Genomic DNA, 20,989 nt, shown 5'->3' with positions numbered 1-20,989 from the left:
CCTAGATACTGGCAGAGTCACAATGATATGCTAACCTGATGTCTTAGTTCTTCCAGCATCAGCCTTTTAGATGGTTAAATTACTTTTTCCTTACTTTGGGAAATTCTTTCAGAAGGGTTTTTTTGTGTTTTGCTGTAATAACTACCACACAGTAGACCATGGAATAACATATCAGGAACTTAAAATTGCCAGTGCAAAGTGCAGTATATTCTCATTTATGGCTGTAGCAAAAATCCATGAAGGCAAGGATATGGAGAGCGTTCAGTATGTAACTGAATCCTGATCTGGCTGTAAACACATTGTAAACAATGTTCATAGAAAGAACACTTGGAAGAAAAGGAAAGTTGGTTATCACTTTCACAAGACAATGATGAAATGGAAGTTTTCTTTTAGGAGAAACAAATCTACTGGTGATTAATGGTCTTTCAGGAATTTAATCTTGAAACTGTAGTTAATTACTCATTTTTCAAAATGGCTTCACCAGTGTTCTGGTGAAGGTGATTCTCCAGCAGCATTAAACTCTGGATTCCTGCAATAAACATAGATGCCAGCAAGTGTTTGTAACTTAGCACAGGCAGGCCTAAGTTCTGCACTGTGAATGTGGACTCAGTAAGTACCAGTGGAACAAAGATGGTTTCTGTTTTACTGCCAAAGGATTTCATGTTGGCTGTTCAGGCGTGATTATACCATCAGTAATGATGGGGACTGAGCTAATGCTGCTCTTTCAGCTAATGAAATACTCTTTCCTGGACAGGTGCCAGCTTAGCATCCCACAGAATTTATGGTAGAGTGAGGGACATTAAACACCATCCAGTTCTGACCCACCTGCTAGGGCCAGGGACACCTTACACTACACCAAGATGCTCAAAGCCGTCCAGCCTGGCCCAGCCTCCTGCTATGCTTCTAACACTATAAAAGCAGAATCAAGGCCCCCTCTTTTAGATCAGTTTTACTAGAAAGACTAATACTATTCCTTAGAAAATAAGTGCCACAACAGTCACTTAGCAGTAGATGTAAATGGAGGAGGCAAGCAAGGGAGAAGGCAACAGGTAACACTTTGACTTTTCTGCTCAGAGGAGAGGCTATTCAGAGGCTGCCAGCAAGTTCAGAACACTTAAGCAAAGAAACAAGAATTCAAAGTCCATGTGCAGTGAAGTGTTCTCAAGGACTTGGAAGCAAAAGAGGTTTTCAAGAAACAGCTGGAAAACAAACTACTCCCATTCCCAGACCCTGGTCCTCATAGGGGTTTTGCAGCTCCACAGACATCTTCTGACAGAGAAATAACTCTTATGCAATGAGTAGATGCAATCCCTGAAGTTCCTAGAAACTGTCTGTAATTATGTCTAATTCAAATACTAAAGAGCCAGTGAGTAGTAATGCTGAACTTGACCTGCCTACAGAGAAGAATGGGTCCTGAATGTGGCCACTTCAGTTGTAGTTCTCACAAGAGCTCAGGGTGCAGAGAAAGACTGCAGGTATCTATTTACTGTTGCATAAAAAGCAGAGCTGTCCAGACTTCGGACTTCAAAACAAAATTCTGCTTATTTAGGGAATTGCAAAGGCTGTAGTAATTCCCTTGGAAGCTACTATAAATGGGAAAAGGTGATTTTTAGGAAAAACTCGTGAAAGCTCAGTAATACATTTAGATGTGCAGAAGGAATCTGTCACATAGTGTTATACTGGGAATTTGGACAAAGAGCTTCCCTACAACAAAGGAGAACATGTAAGAAGATGAAACTGGGACAGCAAAGGAGGAGTATAAGAGCTTTGCACAGGCACTTGGAAACAAAGTCAGGAAGGTTAGAGCTCAGCTGGAACTAAGAGCAGGGACATGAAGAGTTACAAATATACTAATGACAAAAAAATCCAGAGAAAATGCAGGTCCATCAGTGGATGGCATGGAAAAGGCTGAGGTACCGCTCAATCTTCCCAAGCAAAATTTGCTCCCAAACCCCTATGTAAATCAGTAAGGTTTTGGAAAGGAAGCAATAAATAGGGAACAATAAATAGGAACAACATATGTGACTGTGAATCCATTGACTCTAGTGGGATTCACCTAGAAATTAAGGTAGAGTTGTCCAATGTTGGAATTGTCCGTCATTTATGAGAAGTTAGAGCAGTTGGAGGAAGTTCCTGCCAATGGGAAATGTGCTAATGCTATTCCCGCTTTTGAGAAGGAGAGAGAAGCCAGGGAACCATAAGCTAGTTGGTCTCACATCAGTCAGTGGGAAGATAATGGAATATCTAGTCTTGGAATTTCCATTTCCAACCATTTAAACAATACAAAGATACACACAGGAACAGTCAGCATAGATTTAGTGAAGGTAATCCATGCTTGACCACCTTGGCTGCTTTCTGTGATGAATGCATGTAGCAGTGAGGAAGAAGCAGGGATGTAGCATACCTTCACTTCAGTAAAGCTTTTGATACCACTTTCCACAGTGCTCTTGGTTCAAAGCGGGGTCACACAAAAGGACTGTTAGATGGAATAAAGATTGGCTAAACCACTGACCTCAAAATGTCACAATCAATGGGTTGACACCTGGCTGGTGGCCAATACCATGCAGACTATGCTGGTGTCAGAACTGGGAGTTCATACTCCACAATATGTTTAACAGTGACCTGAATTGAAGTTTGTTCACAACAGTTTGGTCTCTCTGCAAGACAAAGCACAATTCAGCAATTTGGGATCAGCATCTCTGCAGAGGGTTCTCCACAGGCTGCAGAAGTGAGCTGAGACCAGCAACATGAGATTCAACAAGACTGAGTGCTCGGTCCTACACTTTGGCCACAACAGCCCCATGCAGGGCTACAGGGTGGGGTCAGAGTGGTTGGAAATTGTCTCAGAGGAAAGGGACCTGGGGGTGCTGGTTGACAGCAGCTGAACATGAGCCAGTATGTGTCCAGGTGGCCAAGGTCAAAGGCACCTGGCCTGTATCAGCAATGGTGTGGCCAGCAAGACCAGGGAAGTGATTGTCCCCCTGTACTCAGCACAGCTGAGGCCACACCTTGATCAGTGCTGTGTCCAGTTCTGGGCCCCTCAGTTCAGGAAGGACACTGAGGTGCTGGAGCGGGTCCAGAGGACAACAGAGCTGGTGAAGGGTCTGGAGCACAAGTCCTGTGAGGAGTGGCTGAGGGAGCTGGGGTTGTTTAACCTGGAGAAGAGGCTCAGGGAGGACTGTATCACTCCACAAACACCTGAAAGGAGGCTCCAGCTGGGGTAAGGGAGGTGTCAGTCTCTTCTCCAAGGCAATCAAAGATGGGATGAGAAGACATAGGCATAAGCTGTGCCAGGGGAGGATTAGGTTGGACGAATTTTGTCACCAAAAACATGATTAGATATTGGAAAGATCTACCCAGGGAGGTGGTGGAGTGACTGTTCCTAGAACTGGTTAAGGAAAGACTGGATGTGGCACTCAGTGGCCATGGTCTATTGACATGGTTTTTGGTCACAGATTGGACTCCATGATCTCACAGGGTTTTTCCAAATGAATTGATTCTGTGATTATTGCCTCCTTCTGCTCAATGCTTGTGAGGTGACATCTGGAACATGGGTGGTTTGGAGTCCCCCAGTTCAAGAGGAACATATCAAAAAACAGGATCCAGGCAGTGGAGGATCACCAAGATGATAAAGGGCCTAGAGTACCTGATCTGAGAGGGAAGGCTGAGGGAACCAGGCTGCAAAAGTAAGATGAAAGTGACTGTTTTAAGCACAGTCAAGCATTATTTCAAGAGTAGTTACAAGAGATTAACCATTCTTTTTGGCAACAAGTAACAGCAAGGCCACGAACTGGGGCATGGGAAGTTCAGCTTAGACTCCAGGAAAACATTCAGGAGGAAGTGTGCAGCAACACTGAAATTAGTTTCCTGGAGAAATGCTACAGTCTCCAGCTTTGAGGTTTTTGGGACTTAGCCAGGGAAAGCCTCACTGACCCACCCAACACAGGCAAAATTCTGCACTGAGTGACAGACTGGACTAAACAGAACCCCTTCCAATAAGTTTTTTTTTGGTGATCTAAGAAGTTTCATAAATACAAGCTTATGTGTGGGCAACACCATCAAGCAGGTTCTTCTTCATCTCTGAAAAAATAAACTGATTTTTTTACCCTGCAGTAAAGGTCATAGTAAAATTTGGATGCTCTTTGGATTTATAGGTCCCTTCCAACTTGAGAGAGAAGTTTCTTTATGAGAATTGTACACTATATCAAATGTTACTATTTTTTTCAACTTCAGAATAAACCCAAAATGAGAATGATCTTCAAAACAGCCCACTATCCTATACCCACTTGGCAGCACCTAAAAATCATGTGGTTATCAAAACAGACATAGCTAACAAACTCAGGTGAGGGATGGAGGTTAAGCTGCTGGTTCAGTCATTTATACATTCAGCTACAAAGAAAGGAGCCCTGATCAGGAATAGGAAGGTGCCCATGTTGGATTCACCCAGCCAAACTCTCTGCCTTTGGCTTGGCTTTCACAGATCAAAGAATTAACCATACTAAGGAAAACAAGGTTATTAACTCACAGGGAACACTTACATGGCCTGTTGAAGCTTCCTTTGCAGAAAGTACTGATGCAGTCCCTGCTGTAGTGTTAGACACTCAAATATTTGAATGTAATGTTTATTTTCCATACCAGTACTGTGTCCTCAAATGCATTTGAATAAAGGTCCTTTCTGTAACTTCTCATTTCAGGTACAATACTTGTGGCTTTTATATGGGATGAAATCTTTCCTCAGGTATCTTGAGACATCAAATCCTGAAGTTTGGGAGCACTACATTCAAAAATATTTTCAACATCTGCAGACATAAAGCTTTCAGAGAACTGTTGACAGACTTCCATGCCATCTTTATGCTGTATTTTCAGATTTCATGTTTGAAATATTTGACTTACCACTTTGTATTCAAGTAATAATTTTGTAAATGCATTTTGGAATTTTGGGAATATCTGCCACCATTTTCAGTTAAGCCATGTGAAGGACTGTTAAAACACAGACTTTGTCACTTTAGCCATAAGTGCCATTTGCTGACCTTTATTAGCATGCAAAACTAATTTTAGAGAGATACCGTCCTTTCAAGGTTTGATTTTATTTGATTTCTTCCCATTGAAGGCCCCTCTGCAAAAAGGGAGCTGAAGATTTCTTATATTGACTTCATCATATTCCTACTTACCATGTACCTACCTCTGAGAGCAAGAAAGGATACACTATTTCCTAGAAGAGTATCCACCCCTGTATTGTAGAGGCACCCTACACCAAAATTAAAAGTCTGTATGACCAACATTGTTTTAATAATACCTGAGTGCAGGTAAGTAACCCCTTGCCTTCTTCCAGGAAGGCTCTGTCCCATCCTGTTCCATTGGAGATTGTTGAATGTTTACCTTGGTTGGAAAAAGCAGTAATAAAATACCATAAAATTCTGTAGACACACACATCAAATGGCATTTTAGGCAAAACCCTCTACTTTTTATCAGCAACTACTGCTGCCTCTTCACATAGACATGGTATATAGGGATGAATCATGCAGTACTCAATTTGTCCTTGATTTTATGTAGCTCTTCCCAACTTCTTTAAAAAACAAATGAATCTGCAGTGCAGGAGAATAACAGAGAGAAAAACTACAGAAAAGTGACATAGACAAGCATGCCTTTATAGCCTCAGCTGAGGCAAACACCACTGATGGGTACTACCTCTGAAGCTCTGTTACTAGCACAAGGTTTCTTCTGGCTGCAGCTTAATTTCTAAACATGCCAAAATATATTTCTCAATTTCAAGAGTAAATTCAGGTTTTTTTTGTTTTTTATATGGCTACTTGGTCTGAAAGAAGAGATGGTTAACAAATTCTACAAAGATCTCAGTATTGTATCCCTCACCTCATCATCCAAGTCACCTTACAAACCATATTTTAAGCAAAGGGAATCAAAATGGGTTTTTTTTCACAGTAAACCGATGAAGTCTTTAACAGCTACTATTGTCAGCTATCTTTTTTGCAAGTCTGGGAAGGAAATATTTCCATGTAATTTCTTCCTTGTTGCAATAAAATCTTTTCTCATTTTATTTTTCCAAGCTACCTATAAGATTGTGCAAATTAAATCAATACTACCTATAAGATTGTGAAAATTGAATCAGTCAAAACGTGCTTTACATATAAGAGTCCTATCCATGACCCTGTATTCAGTTATTAATAATAAAAAAAATGAGCCTGCTATTATGATGAAGATAAATAGAACTGCTGGTTTATCATTCAGCAGCTCTTTGACCATAGTGTGAGTGGATCTACCAAAGAAACTTGTCCTTGTTAAAACTCTCCATGGCATGGACCACACACCAGCACACTGAGCCTGAAAAAATACATATTTTTATACCTTGTTCTGCTTCTAAAACAGATCTTTTTTGGGGTTTCTACCTTCCCTTTCTTGCTTTAGTGTTTTCTGTCTCTTTTACCTCCTTTTATAGTGATCCATACCTAAAAACTTTATCCCCCCACTTTTTCACCTCGTGTCTTATGGAAACAAGTCTTTCAAAATCTACATGACGTGATGTCTCCTCTGAACCCATGGAGCCCACAGGATAGAGGTCTCAAAAATAAACCTTAAAGAGCATAAAAATAGACAAAGAAAAGAGAAAGCAGATATACAAACCTAGAGCCAAGCAAGATTTGTTAGATTAGAGGCCCTACTTCCACATCCATCTACATCCATTTTTGATGGCCTGCAAAACCAAAGTCCATAAAGTGAAGAGGTCAGATCAGATCTGACTTCTCCATGTCTGGCTTGTTTATTTTGGCACAAAATATAGTTTAAAAGAAATTGGTACAAATCTGGGTGATTAACAAGTAGTTGCTGTATTTATAGGCACTGGAATGCACATTTTTTTTAAAAAAAATCACTAGGAATTAGATAAGTCTTAAATTGACTAAATTAATGCAAAACAAAAGAAAATAAAAACAAAAGCAGCAGAAATAATGAAAAAAACCCTTAAGCTAGGAACTGAAGAATTTAACTGATTTTGGTAGTGCAGGCAAAAATGAGTATTTTACATTTGAGGTAACGAATGCTTATGAAGTCCAGAACACTAACACACAGACTAAATGCAAAAGTTTTATTGAAAATAAAACTTGTCAATCCACTAGACACTTCTCAATGCTACCTTCAGCATTCATGCAGGTTTGTTTACACCTCACCTAAATCAGCCTTGTTCCATTGATTTGACTGGAAGCATTACAAGATGTCTGCTCCTGGATCTCCACATTACTACAACACAAATTCTCTTCTGGATGTGGTGAGGAGCAGTGAACAGCCCAGCTGCCCTGGAGTTAACCTTGCCCATCTGCCAGGGTATGTAATGGGCTGCCATTTAACGTGCAAAACAACAGAAACACCACTCCAACTCTGATTTACACACACCTTAGTGAACCCCACCAGTCTGCTTCAACAGTGAATGGTGACTTAGAATTCAATGAGCCTTTTGGCTCAATTTTTGTGCCAATTAAGAGTTTTACCTGTCCCAAAATCTCAGGATGCCAAGATTCTCCAAACGCCAGTGCTCTGGATCAAACATCAACTCTGTATCCTCCTTTGTAACTCTGAATCCCTAACAAAAACATGCACACACTCACGTGAACAGTTTGTATGTATACAAAGGGGCTGGTAAAGACATTCCTGTAGAATGTCTTGTTGCATAACATGCCGACTACCTCATTTTTTCAGCTGTCATGGTTCACTGCACTGTTAAGACATCCCTAATTTGACTGGCATTCCTAGCCAATATTCAGCGAAGAGTGGTTATAATTGCCATGTACCTTGGAACCAAATCACATCCTAAAGTGTAAGCAGAGTGTAGGGCCAGTAAACTGTTCATATACCAACACAGCAATACCTCACCCTCCCCTCCACCCCCAAAAAAATCACAGTTCAACTTCAAAGTGAAAGAGAACGGAGGAAGTTTGGTCCAGACTTTCATTTCAATACTGGAAGAAGAGAGGAGCAACCTGAATTTGCTGGTATTTCCCAGTGGCAAAATCACCACCCCACAGAGAGATAAAACAGGAAAAGCTCCAGCAGGAACAAGATCTTGCCAATCTAAAGCTGGGTTCCTAAATTTGGGATGTGTCTGACTAACTCTGTCACAGGCATACTCTGCAAATGCTCTGCCCTTTTATCCTCACATCCACGTCAATGATGAAAATGTCTTTGGCTTCGCTGAAGATTTTTTTTTACAGAAGAAAGTTCTGAAACTCAAGGGCTCAAGCTGCTTGCTGAAGTAAAGGAGGGAGAACTGCAACAGTGAGCTGGTTGTGAGATACAAAAATCTTAGTTTATTTAACAATGTTAACATTTAATACAAAGACACAAAACAGTTCTTTTTGTCTGGACCTTACAGCCTTTATTCCATCTCCTCTACCACCCAAGCTCAGCTCTCAGAGAAATGAAAGGCATAGCACTGAAATGATAAAACCAATTACTCAAGGGGGTTTTAATTTAGCTTTTCCTTTAATCCTTGGCCAACCCTATTTCCTTTCAGTCGGAACATTTCTATTCCCATTTCTACTCCAGAGTCAATGACAGGTAAAAAAATATGGAAAATTCTAGGACAGTCCAAAATTCTGTTCTACTTACAGGTTTTTTTCTGAAGTCCAAGAATTCCTACAAAGACTTCTTTAAAAGGCCAGAGTTTGGTCAGAGAGACTGTGGCTGCCCCATCCCTGGAAGTGTTCACAGCCAGGTTAGGATGGGGTCTTGACCAACCAGATCTCAATGGCGTCCATGCACATGGCAGGTGGGGTTGGAACCAGATGATCTTTAAGGTCTGTTCCAACCCAAATCATTCTGTGATTCTATGAAATGACCCCTGATTAGCCCCATTCAAGTGTTAGATGCAAGAGGTTTTATTGTTTTTGTTTATTTTGTTTTTTTAAATAACCCCATAGTGGTCACAAATGTCAAACCCTGCTTTAAACATCTCTACAAGCATTTACAGACCTAGATGTCTAAACTTAGGTCATTAAAAGAAAGGTTAACACCCGATAGTCACTGCAATGCCTTCGGTTTTACAGCTTATTCTGCAAGTGCCACAAGAGGAATCTGAAAGACACAAGACACCCAAGTTTACATAATTGGCATTAAAATAAAAGGTTATTAAGCATCACAGAGTAGTAGCTATCTGTTTGTTGCAGTCAGAGGACCACATTTTACTACAAGCCCATGAATTTTCAGAAGAGCTGAGCATCTTTGCCTTTGGCAGCAGCTCTAACTCAGGTCAGCTAAGGACAGCATGTGCTCACAGCAGGGACCAGGGTGCCCTGGCAGACCCTGCTGCACCCACATGCAGACACACCAGTTGCATCAGAACAATTGCTGCAGCCTCGTGATGCCACAGACAAAACACCACTTATTGCAGCAGCACTGGAAATGTCCTGCACCAACTGCCAGCAAGTCTTCCAGGAGCTTCAGCAGGGGACTGTCACATCTCATTTGGGTGGCATGCAACAGGAGCATCACACAAAGGCATTGTTTGGGAGGCAGGGCAGCACACTGCTCTCTAAGGGATCACCAACAAGATATTCCTGTAGATCATTTTGCAGTTCAGGAGGTTAAAAGGGCCAAGCTGCTGCATGGAGTACCCACGAGATCACAACATGCTCCTTCTCCACCCCTACATACTTGAGTGTAGAGCCAAGCCATCCTCTGAGCAGGGTGATTAGCACAGACCTCCAAGAGCTGTCCTTGTCACCTTCTACCTTCAGTTCTTTATTGCTGCCTTAGAGCCTAGATTCCTAAACTTCCATAAATTACATCCACACACTCAGGCTGGGGGTTACTCTAAAAAGGGCCATCGCAAACTGCTACCTGGAGTGATATCACTGCAGCACCTGACACAGCACGTGCAGGTCACTTGATCTGCTCTGACAGGGATCAGCCCCTTAGCTGTGATCAGCACACGCAGAAGCAGAGGAGAAAATCTCCAGTCACCTCTCACAGCATTCACCTCCCACAGCCATATGCTGTACCACAGCAGGCAGAGCAATAATTCCACTAACCAACACTACTTCTTACTGGGTGTATTTGTCCTTTTCTAGAAGAACAGTCTACAACACTTCCACAAGCACTTTCAGGCTTCTTAGAGATCTGCTATCAACTACTAACTCTCCTTAATACAGTTAAATTTTAACCAGGATAATAGATAAAGCAGTCAAATTTGTATTTTAAAACAGCGTGATTTTTCTTTTTCAGTAATCCATCGACCGAAGTAATCTTGGAGATGGAGTCATCAGAGCCTAAATTTCCATTTGCTTACTAAGAGGCACCTGATCTACAGCTAAAGGTTTTTCTCTGATTCTTACCTGTGTCCTTTACCAAACTGGAGGACCATCCAATAGCAGGACGACCAGTATACAGATTTTTTTTTTAAGAACTCTCTGTTCTTCAAAGTCCTTCCTAGGGTAGAAATGCTACTACAGAAGTTTGAGCTCTTGCACTAGACAATAAATACCAGTTCAGGAGCAGTGGCAGTGGTGGAGGTCAGTAAGAGAACACAAGGCTACTCTGAGACTTTCAGAACTGCAGCAGCAAAGAAAAATAAGCAACAGAGGAGGAATGCAGCTGTGCAGCACCCCTACACAGCTGCCCTCCTCGGGGACTGCAGACTTTCTTTGTGACACTGTAATCCCTAATCAACTACTTTCACACTTTTCTTTCAGTGGGTCACACTCCTTTTTGTGTCCCTTTCCTCCTTCCTCCCCTGAGCTTTTGGCTGTCTGCTCCACAGCTGCTCTCTCTGGCATTTCAAGTGGGATAGTTGGACACTCACTTTAAGGTAAGAGCTGTCAGTCTCCCGTCTGAGACAGAAGAGCTGGTACAACACAACACCACTTGGCAGCATGTACAGACTGAGCACTAGTGAGCTGAAGCCAAGGTGGCATCACAATCCCACTGTGCCCGTGCATCTTTACAGACACTCCCAGAAAAAGCTGTTCTTCCTCTCCTTCCCAGCACCACCAAGGAAACACTGGCACATCTTGTAATGTTACTAGGAGGAGAAAAACAGGTGATGGAAGACAAGGGATCACTCTAGCATAACCACCTGAGCAGGGCGTTGTCTCTAAGTTGCTCACTCCTGACAGCAATCCCATCCAGATAGCTCTGTAACTTTACCAGGAACTGCTCCTGCGCTGCTTACAATAAAGGAAGAGCTGGACTTGCAGTGCTATGAAGCGTCCTGCCCCTTTGAACAGCCTGGGAAGTCCTACACACTACGGGCAAAACAACAGACACTAAAGACAGTAACTTCCCAGGGATGCCTCCAGCATTCATAGATCAGCATCTAAGAGCCTTTGAGAGCAGACAATTCTTAAATCAACTAAAAGGCTGGCCTGTCTTCCAGACAGGCACATCCATGCAGGTTGCCTCTGCAGGGTAACAGTTTATGCCAATAGGCATTTTAGCACAGATCATTAAACATCTTTCTACATTTGTGATAACTCCAGCTCCCTTTTCCTTCTTCTATATCACCATCATCCTGGTATCATGAGACACTTCCTGTAGGATCACAAACATTACCCAAATTACAGAGAGGGAAGGCTCTGCAGGACTGAAAAACATTGATGTGAGGAATCAGAAGAACTTACAGCAACTCCTGTCCTCCTCAGTGATCGACTTCAGCGTCTTCAAACTGTCCAGCAACTACCGGTGCTACGTCCACCTCCATCCCATCTGAAAAAAACAGCCAGTGCTCCGTAAACAAGCGGATGAGGGATGATGTTTTCACGGGAAAGACAGCGGGTGCCCTCTGCTGACAAGAGGTGGCCAGGACAGAAAACCCCTTCACTGAACTTCTGAAAGCGGCCTAAGGAAACACCGATGAGCTCACAAGCTTCTGTTTGCTCCAGCACTGTTGGCCAGCCATTTAAAGACGTCACCGCTTCCTACAACCTCCTCTCACCCAGTCTTATTATTGGGCCTTAAACACGGGATTTTAACTATTCATGTTTTAAATGAAATTCAGGTGTAACAAATGTCAAGATTCCTTTGAATAACTTTAGCAGAAAGAGGCTGTATCCTGTTCTGAAACAATCATTGGAAAGATTGCCCTATGCTACAATGTCTAAAAATAAAGTAACTCTGAAACCGAACCCTGGGGATACTTAGAATTACAGAAAGCCAAGCAGCAATACTGTAGCAAATAAGATTAGGAAAGTAAACAAAACTGAAGAAAATTACTCTGAAACACGTGGCACACTTGGTGTTCAATTTATATTCATTTCTGGAATTTTGGGATTCAGACACCTGACTAAATTTTCAAAGGGCACTGCTGAAACAGGAGCCTATCACCTGTGGTTCTCTTTACATAAATTTATTCAAAATTGCAGAACAAAGAGAACCATGAAAACAACTAACAAAACAAGATTAAAAACCTCTCCCTGCAGATGAGAACAAATTAGTTATTTTCTAGAAATCCACAACTGCTGCATCATTTTCCATCTTTCAAAAATATGAGGGCATATAAAAAGCAACTTATATATAAAAAAGAAGCAATGCTACTGAACTACTTCCCCTGCTCTTCTCCCAGATAATGTATTGCTCTAGTGAAAACAGTGCACAGAAAAGACAGAGTCTGCAAAGTCAGATCAACAAAAAAGAAATTTTACTCCTTAAATACACACAATCAATAGAATTAAAAGACAGCATATTTAATAAAAAAATAGATCTTTTTTAATAAATCTGTTTAAGTGTGTTTGAATGATTCAGAATTCACCCTTAATTCTGTTAAGATAATTGTTGGCTTATAATTTAAGGTATTAGGGAAAAAAAAACAAACAAAAACAAAATCAAAACCCAAATAAAAACTGCAACTCATTTAGATTAGAAACTGCTTTCTAACCCTAGTGTAGACTGACAAGTTTAGGGTTTTTTTTAATCCTAAATCAACTTCACCACTCTTAGAGGAAAGCATACCAAGAAGAATCAAGTGCTCTGAACACTGAAGTTCTGTCTTTAACAGAGCAGCCCTCAATCCACAGCAGGCAACAGGGTGCCCATAGGCATGTGGGTGGTCCCTCACCTTCTGCAGGGAGTATCACCCATGGCATCACACTTGCTCAGTCCTGCTTTACGGATTAGCCAAATTAGAGAATCACCACTTTCATATCATAGAACCACAGAATGGTTTGGGTAGGAAGGGACGTTGCAGCCATGGGCAGGGACACCTCCCACTAGACTTGCTTAAAGCCTCATTCAGCCTGGTCTTGAACACTTCCAGGGCTGGGCATCCACAGCTTCTCTGGGCAAGTGGCTCACCACCCCCATCATAAAAAACTCTCCTTTTATCATCTGAATCTCCCCTCCTTTGGTTTGAAGCCATTCCCCCTTGTCCTATAGCAAGTGGCCTTACAAAAAAAAGTCTGTCTCCATCTTTAAGTACTGAAAGGCCTCAGTAAGGTCTCCCCAGAACCTTCTCTTTTCTAGGCTGAACACCCCAACTGTCTCAGCCTGTTTCCATAGCAGAGGTGCTCCAGACTCCTGATCATCTTTATGACCTCCTCTGGACTCACTCCATTAGGTTCACATCCTATTATGCTGAGGACCCAGAGCTGGATGCAGCACTCCAGGTGGGGTCTCACCAGAGTGGAGCAGAGGGGCAGATTTCCCTCTCTTGCCTTGCTGGCCACGCTGCTTTGGGCACAGCCTAGGACATGTCTAGTGTTCTGGGCTGTGAGTGCACATTGCCAGGTTATGTCCAACTTTTCATCCACCAGCACCCCCACATCCTTTTTGGCAGGGCTGCTCTTCGTCTCCCAGCCTCTGTTGATACCGGGGGCTGCCCCAATCCAGGTGCAACACTTTGCACTTGGCTTTGTTGAACCTCATGAGGTTCCCATGGACCCACTCCTCAGGTTTTCCAGGATCCTCTGGATGGCATCCCATCATTCTGGAGTGTTAACTGCACCCCTGAGCTTGGTGTCATTTGCGAATTTGCTGAGGGTGCACTCGATCCCGCTGGCTGTGCCACTGATGAAGACATATTCTTTAGTAAAACAAAAGCATGTCTTACCTTCAAACTCCCTTATGGAGTCCTCTGTTCTCACTCCAGCCATGTTGTACTGGGTGCTGACAGACTGGGCTAACATGCCTTCTAACCTCTCCAGCGTGGCCTGGCCTTCTGCGGTTAAATGCGACAATCCCTCTTCGTATGTGTAAAAGCTTGGGATGTCTCCTTGTTCTAGCTCTGCAAAGACAAGGTCATCTTTACCAGACCTAAGTTTAGGAGCCAGAAATATGCAGAGGTAGAGGAATAGGGCAGCAGCTGAGCAATTTATGCTCAAATTGACTGACTGAGGTTAAAAAGCTGCTTACATCAGGTACAGAATACACACAGCAATATGAACTGACCACACAGCAACACAGGCACTGAACCTGGGCTAGGACAGACACTGGGAACAGGAAAGGCTGCTTTTTGTGTCTGTGGGCTTTGGAGAGCCAGAACAATGCTTTTGCTGAATTCCTGTCATTTGTAACAGCTAAACTACAGGTTTTCTGCAGATTTATGAATTTCTATACTGTGCCTGTGACAAAAGGGGTGTTTAGGCAAGATGAGTAATAAACAATTATGACAGATACCAGATATCCAAGTGCTGGCAGGTATTTCAAAAGAAGAAACTGTTACCAACCGCGGGCCTCAACATCGTACTCGTCCCCTTCATAATCGTTGTCTGAGTCCTCATCGTCTGGGTCTGGGTGCAGGGCCTGGCACTCACACATCGCTGAGAACATGGCTTCCACTGCAGGAACACAAGTAATCACAAACCTCCACCAACACCTCAAAGCAGCAGGCAAGAAACCCCACCCCGAGTGATCAGAGGGAGTGAGAATATTCCTGTAGCAGAACCACAACTGAATTTGTGTTTGAAAACATCATCCAACAAGCCAGAAGCCATGTAAGAAACAAATCAGGTTTCAGAGATCCAGCCTGGTGCTTCTTAACAGCACTTCTGCATTATTTCATTGATGATAAAGGTTTATCTCTGGACAATTCTGTCTGTGATTACCTACTGCAGGAATCCTTGCAGCATCTCTATCCATCAGATTCTAAAACTTGAATCCAACTGTAAGCTCCACACTGGACAGGATATGACAGCTTTCCAGTGGTAGTGTCAGGGCATTAGCATGTTTTTTAATGAAATTGTCACTGACTCAAACATCACTGAATTTCTAATTAAAAAGACATTTCCCATACATATTCTCTGTAAATGAGATAATCCACTTTGTGTGGATAATCTCATAAATACTCAACAATTCGTATTTTAAAGCATTGGAATTTTCCTTGAGAAGCAGCTGCTTGAAAGAGTCCATTTTCAAGCCAGATAAAACAATTTGCTTTGTTCTTTCCAGCACACAGGAATCAAGTCACTGGAGAAGGACACTGAAGGATCATGGTATTTACATCTCTACACCCAAGTGTCTTCCACATGTAACTGGGACTTCGAAGTAACAGCTAAATTCACATTTGCACAATTCCCATTTGCACTTACAGGCTGATTTGTCGCTGGGTACGAATCTGAATTCTGCAATCGGTTCAACGTCATCATCATCACCGTCATCCTCCTCCCCTTCAGTCATGGGAGCCTCTTTTGTGTCCTCTTTAAAAAGTTGAAAGTATTGGAAAGAAACATCTTTATTTTGTAGTAATAAAAAAAAAGTCACATTTGTTTATTCTGTCAGGAACACACACACAGTCAAATCAGAAACAACCTAAGAGAGGCACAAAACCTTCACTCCATTCTCCCAAAAACCCCATGAGACTCCAAGGCCCACATGGATATATAAAACCCTCCCACAGCACCTCAACAACACTTGCAACACATATGAAAATTGTGTTTATAACTTAAGGAGTAAAGATTTCTGTACTGGTAACACAATGTATTCAAGTCTTTCAGGAAAATTTCCAGATTCTTATTAGAAACAACAGCGCTCAAAACCCCCCAATTCACAGTTGTTATCATTTTTTAAATCACATGGATTATTTATGGATCCTTAACGTTATTGTCACAAAATCAGCTAGCTTCCAGTGTGGCCCCTCACAGGGGCCCCTGACATGTGCAAAGGATCTCTGCTCCATTTCCAACATTCCTAGTCAGCCAGCAAGATGTCAGAAGTGCACCCAGAACCAGTGACAGCTCCAGTGCTCCCTTACTTCCGTATGCCTTGTACATGAATAAATAAGCATCAGTGTGGTGTTTCACTTTCTGTGAATAAAACCCCACAAAAAAAAGGCTGCAGTTCTTCACTTTGGGGCTGGGGATGCTGCACTGACAGCCTCAAAAGTGCACAATTATTTTCTACAGGAGAAGAGGCTGTTCCACTGAGAGTCGTTTTTATCACACACAAAACTGGCACCACCAAGAATACAAAGATGCCAAGAAGCTGCCAGCCAGCTGCCCCAAAAATGAAGTGTGCAAGGAAGCTATCCAGTTCTTTTCCCACTGACACCCGCAGGCACAGCTTGTTACTGCTGAGTCCAGCTCTTTGTTTTCAATGCAGTCAACCTCTGAGTGCCTTTTTCTAAAAAGGGGCGAGCACAAGGCACAAACACACAGAGAGCACATGCAAAACTTTCAGAGGAAGAACGCAATGTACCCTGCACAACTGAGAATGAAGACTGCTGAAGCCAACTAAGTGGAAAGGTTTAATGCTATTCAGCAGTTAAAACTGCAGGCCAGGGCTAGACTTTGGAAAGTAAAATCTACCTGCTGTGGAAGATTTACTGTAGGCAGGGTTAATACACTAAAAAATATACCCACAAAAAAATACCCATTAAAAAGTCAGTCTATTAAAGATTTCTAGATAAAGGCTTTCACAGAATATCCATATTTTCAAATGTCATCATCAGAATGAATTAAAAGCTACCAACAGTATCTATCTTCAGATGAGGCTCTTTTTACTTCAAAATAACCACAGTTAAAGGAAAATGAGGAAGAGGAACCAAGAGGTGTATGCAAATGTCCTCTTATTATTTGTAGTGATAGACTGTCAGAGAACATTAGTAACATAAGAGAAAGAAATAATGAAGAACACTAACAGCTTAAAAGCATCTCCACCTCCTCAGAGTCTTGTCATTACTTTCTGGATACACTAAAAAAAAATTAAATGCCAGATTTTAACTTTAGCTGTGATGACCAATAAGGCATGAAGGGGAAAAGGAGACCTGCTCAATACCTAACACTCATTTAATCTTCAACTGCGATGGCAGTTTTTGACACACTTAAAATATTAACAGGTCTGCCAGAAGAAAACTTTTTATATATATAAATACAATCTTCATACAAACAATGAAACAGAAAGCTTGCTTTCTCTGCATCAAAGCAAGAATGCTCAAAAAGGTGGGTTTTGTGGACCATCTAAAAAGATTCACTGAATCCTGGTAACATGACCTATTGTCTTTTCTTGTTTGTATTTAACCAAGCTGTGGGAGAAAATGAATGAAAAGTTCCCTGGCTGTGAAACAGCAGGAATTCATCAAGCCTGGAGGGGGCATCAACATTAACATAAATTCAATAAAGAAAAAAATGTACTCAAGATGGAATCACAGGGAGGCTGGCAGAGGAACTAAATTGTTTAAAACAGTGTAAGAGAGCACAGGACTGATTCTCAGCAGCTTCAGTGTACACAGCCACAAGCTGAGAGCAGAACTGTGTGAAGAAGTGACTCCAAACAAATGCAAAGCTGTGCTTCTAAAATAACTATCCTTCAGGAAAATAAAAAAGAAAACACAAGCAATTACTTAAAATCAACATTTCCTCCTTCTGAGAAGGAAATCCTGTCACTCAGGACTGCGTGTGAGCAGCAAGCAACACTCCTCACCTTCGAACTTGGCGTTCACCATGACGTACAAGTGCTCCCTTGGGTAGGCGCTGAGGTCCCTGGAGACGGCATGTAAACTTATGGTGGGGTAATCCAAGGAGAAGCCAACCCCAGAGTTTTCCAGCCAAGACAGGCGACTAATGAGGGAGGAGAAAAAGAAGAGACAAGGTAGAAACTAACAGAGGAATCCACAGTACCTGACTGAAGCCTGCAAAAAAGCAAACCAATCCCAAAAAGTGAGTATTTGTGGGCAAGGCACTTGGCCTGCTCTGCAGGCATACACAGTCCCAGACCTGCCTGAACAGGACTTTGCAACAGCATTAACTGATGGCTGAGGTAAAAGACACCTTTGCCTAAAGAATGTGAAGCTAAGAACCCTAAACACATCACAGCTTTATCACATTTGCACTAAATGCTGAATTTCCCTCCTTGTCTCACCATTTTCTCCTCCCTGCAGATATCTATCATTCCAAAGACAACTACAGAGGTTTCAGACTGTGATTTGTAACTCGAGCTATTAAATGTGGTTTTCCAAGACGAAGAGTACACTGAAAGGCGAGCCAGTGTCATAATTTCTAGAGGATTATAGACCTGATGTGGGTATAGCCTGGATGTAGAAAAACAGCCTGTTGTGTGATCAGCAGAGACAGGTTATGGGTACTCCTCCACTCACAACTTATGTACTATAACCTCTGCTTTCCCCACTTTCACTGTCATCCCTAACCACAGCAAGAGACAGCACAGGTTATCATCACCAGGATGCTGCCTCCTTCATATCAGAACAATCAACATCTTTCTAGACACTCAGTAATCAAATTCAAACTAGATTTGGGTGCCTGTAATCAATGATGTCACACAGTGAACAGAAATACTCAGGGCTAGAAAGCAAGACCTCAAACATGTGTAAAACTCAGCATTCACAAGCTTTTGTGATGGGACAAAACCAATGGAAAGGTCACAGAAGACTCCTTGTCCTGGAAAATCTGGCTGAGAGCAAGAGGCAGTGCAGTGGGAGCAAAGAATTTATTTCCTAGCCCCAACTGTCCAGTCCTCGATATTTACAGCTGATGATTGAGTCAGGACATGGATCAAGAGCCACACTGAGCTCCTGGATGCCCCATTCTCCCATGGCACTCCTGCAAACACTGGTGTTTTCTGTTCATCCCAACAAGTGACTCTGGTGAAAGCTCTGTGATGCACTTGAAACACCTGGAGAGGAAGCTGGCAGACCTGTAGGTGCCTCACACAAAAGTCTACTGAAAGCAACTTACAAGGAAACTCAACATTACATGTCCTCAGAGCACATAACCCTACAAACAGAAGTCCTGTTAGTTGTAACCAAACTAAATAAAACAGTGAACAAAATTCAAGAGAGATTCCTCTCCAACACAGCACTAACAAGCTCAGGTGGGGCAAAAACTCCTCTGACAATATTGGCCATTTCATAAAGGTTTCCTAGTCTGAGATTTTTAAAAGACAATTCACTCCTCAGTGTACATTTTAAATTATGTTTTTGTTCCAACAATGCTCTTCAATTGTAGCATATTTTATGAGTACTTTTCATAGTTAAAGAAAATTACATTGTTTTAATCATCAAGCTGTCTCTCCGAGCTATACAATGCAGGAAGAATCGAAAGAAGACCATGAAGAGCTCAGATAACATCTTCCAGAATAACCAGACTGATTTCTGCCTAGTAAGAACAGTCTCCACGTGACTAATGCAACATGAAAGACTTCACAGAACCAGAGTAGTTATTAACAGCAGAAACCCAACAGCCCCATCTACTCCCCTGTCAAAAGAGAAGAGCTGCTGTGGTTTTATTATAGAATGGTTTGGGTTGGAAAAGACCTGAAAGATCGTCCAGTTGCAAACCACTACCTTGGGCAGGGACACCCCCCACCAGACCAGGCTGCTCAGAGGCCCATCCAACCTGGCCTTGAACACTGCCAGGGATGGGGCATCCACAGCTTCTCTGGGCAGCCTGTGCCAGCGCCTCACTCTACTCATGGTAAAGAATTTTCTCCTAATAACCAACATAACGCTCTTTTTCAATTTGAAGTCATTCCTCCTTGTCCTTTCACTACAGTTCCCGCCAAAGAGCCCCTCTCTGGCTTCCCTGCATGCCCCTTCTGATACTGGGAGGCTGCCATGAGGTCTCCACACAACTTTCTCTTCTCCGGGCTGAACAGCCCCAACCTTCTCAGTCTGTCTTCATAGCAGAGGTGCTCCAGTCCCCTTATCAACTTCGTGGTGTCTGCTGGACTTGCTCCGAGATTTCCATGTCCTTCTTATGTTGGGGACTCCAGAGCTGGATACAGCACTCCAGCTGGGGTCTCACAAAAGCAGCGGGACACAATTTCCTCTCCTGCCCAGCTGGCCACGCTGCTTTTGCTGTGGCCCACGATACAACTGGCGTTCAGGGCTGCGAGCGCACATTTCTCCAGCACGCTGCGTTTTACAGAACGGTTTGGGTGGGAAGGAACCTTACAGCTGTCTCGTTCCAAGCCCTTGCCCTGGGCAGGGACGTCTCCCACGGGACCAGGATGCTCCAAGCCCCATCCAGCCCGGCCCTGAACGCCCCAGCCAGCCGGGTCCCCGGCCGTGCTGCTCCCTCTTGCCTGGTTTAAAACGAGCAGGAGCAGCGGGACGCCCCGCAGAGCCTCACAGCCCCTGAGAGCTTCCCTCACATCACGGCCCCTTCTCCCGAGCCGCCATCCCGGGCCCCTCAGAGCCGCCCCGGGCAGCCCCCGAGGGGTCCCAGCCCCGCGTGTCCCCCGCACCTCTCGGCGATGTAGAGGGTGCCGGCGCCCAGGCTGCGGCCCGCCAGCAGCGCCTCCGTGTCCGGCTGCTGGTGGCGAACACCGTCGGCCGGCGGCGGGAAGCGCTTGAGGAAGCTCATGGCGCCGCCGCCGCCTCCCTGCTCCACCATCGCGGCCGCCGGAAGCGGAACGCGCCGCTCTGTGATGCGGTTCCGCCCTGGACGCGATGTCACCGCCCCGGGACAGCGATGTCACCGCCCCGGGACAGCGATGTCACCGCCCCGGGACAGCGATGGCACCGCCCCGGGACAGCGATGTCACCGCCCCGGGACAGCGATGGCGCCGCCCCGGGACAGCGATGGCGCCGCCCCGGGAC

At 43.5% G+C, this 20,989-nt stretch overlaps 2 protein-coding genes across 5 annotated transcripts in view; one reads left to right on the top strand and one right to left on the bottom strand.

The window, feature by feature from the left end:
* Window positions 1-12,716, top strand: part of AQP11 (aquaporin 11) — a 20,090-nt gene extending 7,374 nt beyond the window's left edge. The window contains exons 3-4 of one of the 3 annotated variants that reach the window (XR_015284896.1): window positions 4,695-5,306; window positions 10,231-12,716. Coding sequence is in view for 2 of the 3 variants with exons in the window: in XM_023922062.2 (XP_023777830.1) it covers window positions 4,695-4,747 (53 nt within the window). In the remaining variant the exon portion in view is untranslated. Of the gene's footprint in view, window positions 1-4,694; window positions 6,119-10,230 lie in introns of those variants that run through there. The other 2 variants (XM_086882365.1, XM_023922062.2) reach the window with 2 other exon arrangements.
* On the bottom strand, window positions 8,290-20,989 carry CLNS1A (chloride nucleotide-sensitive channel 1A). 2 transcript variants are annotated; one of them, XR_015284897.1, is made up of 7 exons: window positions 20,635-20,856; window positions 17,854-17,990; window positions 15,525-15,632; window positions 14,664-14,774; window positions 14,048-14,221; window positions 10,645-11,709; window positions 8,290-10,599 (listed from the first exon to the last, which is right to left on the bottom strand). XR_015284897.1 is itself a non-coding variant. In XM_023922077.2 (7 exons), the coding sequence occupies exons 1-6, from the start codon at window positions 20,781-20,783 to the stop codon at window positions 11,642-11,644; spliced, it is 747 nt and encodes a 248-aa protein (XP_023777845.2). In that variant the 5' UTR covers window positions 20,784-20,989; the 3' UTR covers window positions 8,290-9,081; window positions 11,625-11,641. The 2 variants fall into 2 exon arrangements, 1 of the variants encoding a protein (XP_023777845.2); XM_023922077.2 differs by having other exon boundaries at window positions 8,290-9,081; window positions 11,625-11,709; window positions 20,635-20,989.

This window comes from Cyanistes caeruleus, chromosome 3 (genome assembly GCF_971803275.1).
Source record: "Cyanistes caeruleus chromosome 3, bCyaCae1.hap1.1, whole genome shotgun sequence".
In the NCBI taxonomy this organism is placed as follows: domain Eukaryota; kingdom Metazoa; phylum Chordata; class Aves; order Passeriformes; family Paridae; genus Cyanistes; species Cyanistes caeruleus.
Note: the sequence above shows the minus strand (reverse complement) of the source record. Positions and strands in the feature narration are given on the sequence as shown.

Excerpts from the sequence above, each read along its gene's own strand:
- CLNS1A (XM_023922077.2), bottom strand. The coding sequence starts at position 20,783 with ATGGTGGAGCAGGGAGGCGGCGGCGGCGCCATGAGCTTCCTCAAGCGC. Across the intron at positions 17,991-20,634 it reads ACCCTCTACATCGCCGAGAG|TCGCCTGTCTTGGCTGGAAA; the intron begins GTGCGGGGGACA and ends CTCCCTCATTAG. Across the intron at positions 15,633-17,853 it reads GGTGAACGCCAAGTTCGAAG|AGGACACAAAAGAGGCTCCC; the intron begins GTGAGGAGTGTT and ends AACTTTTTAAAG.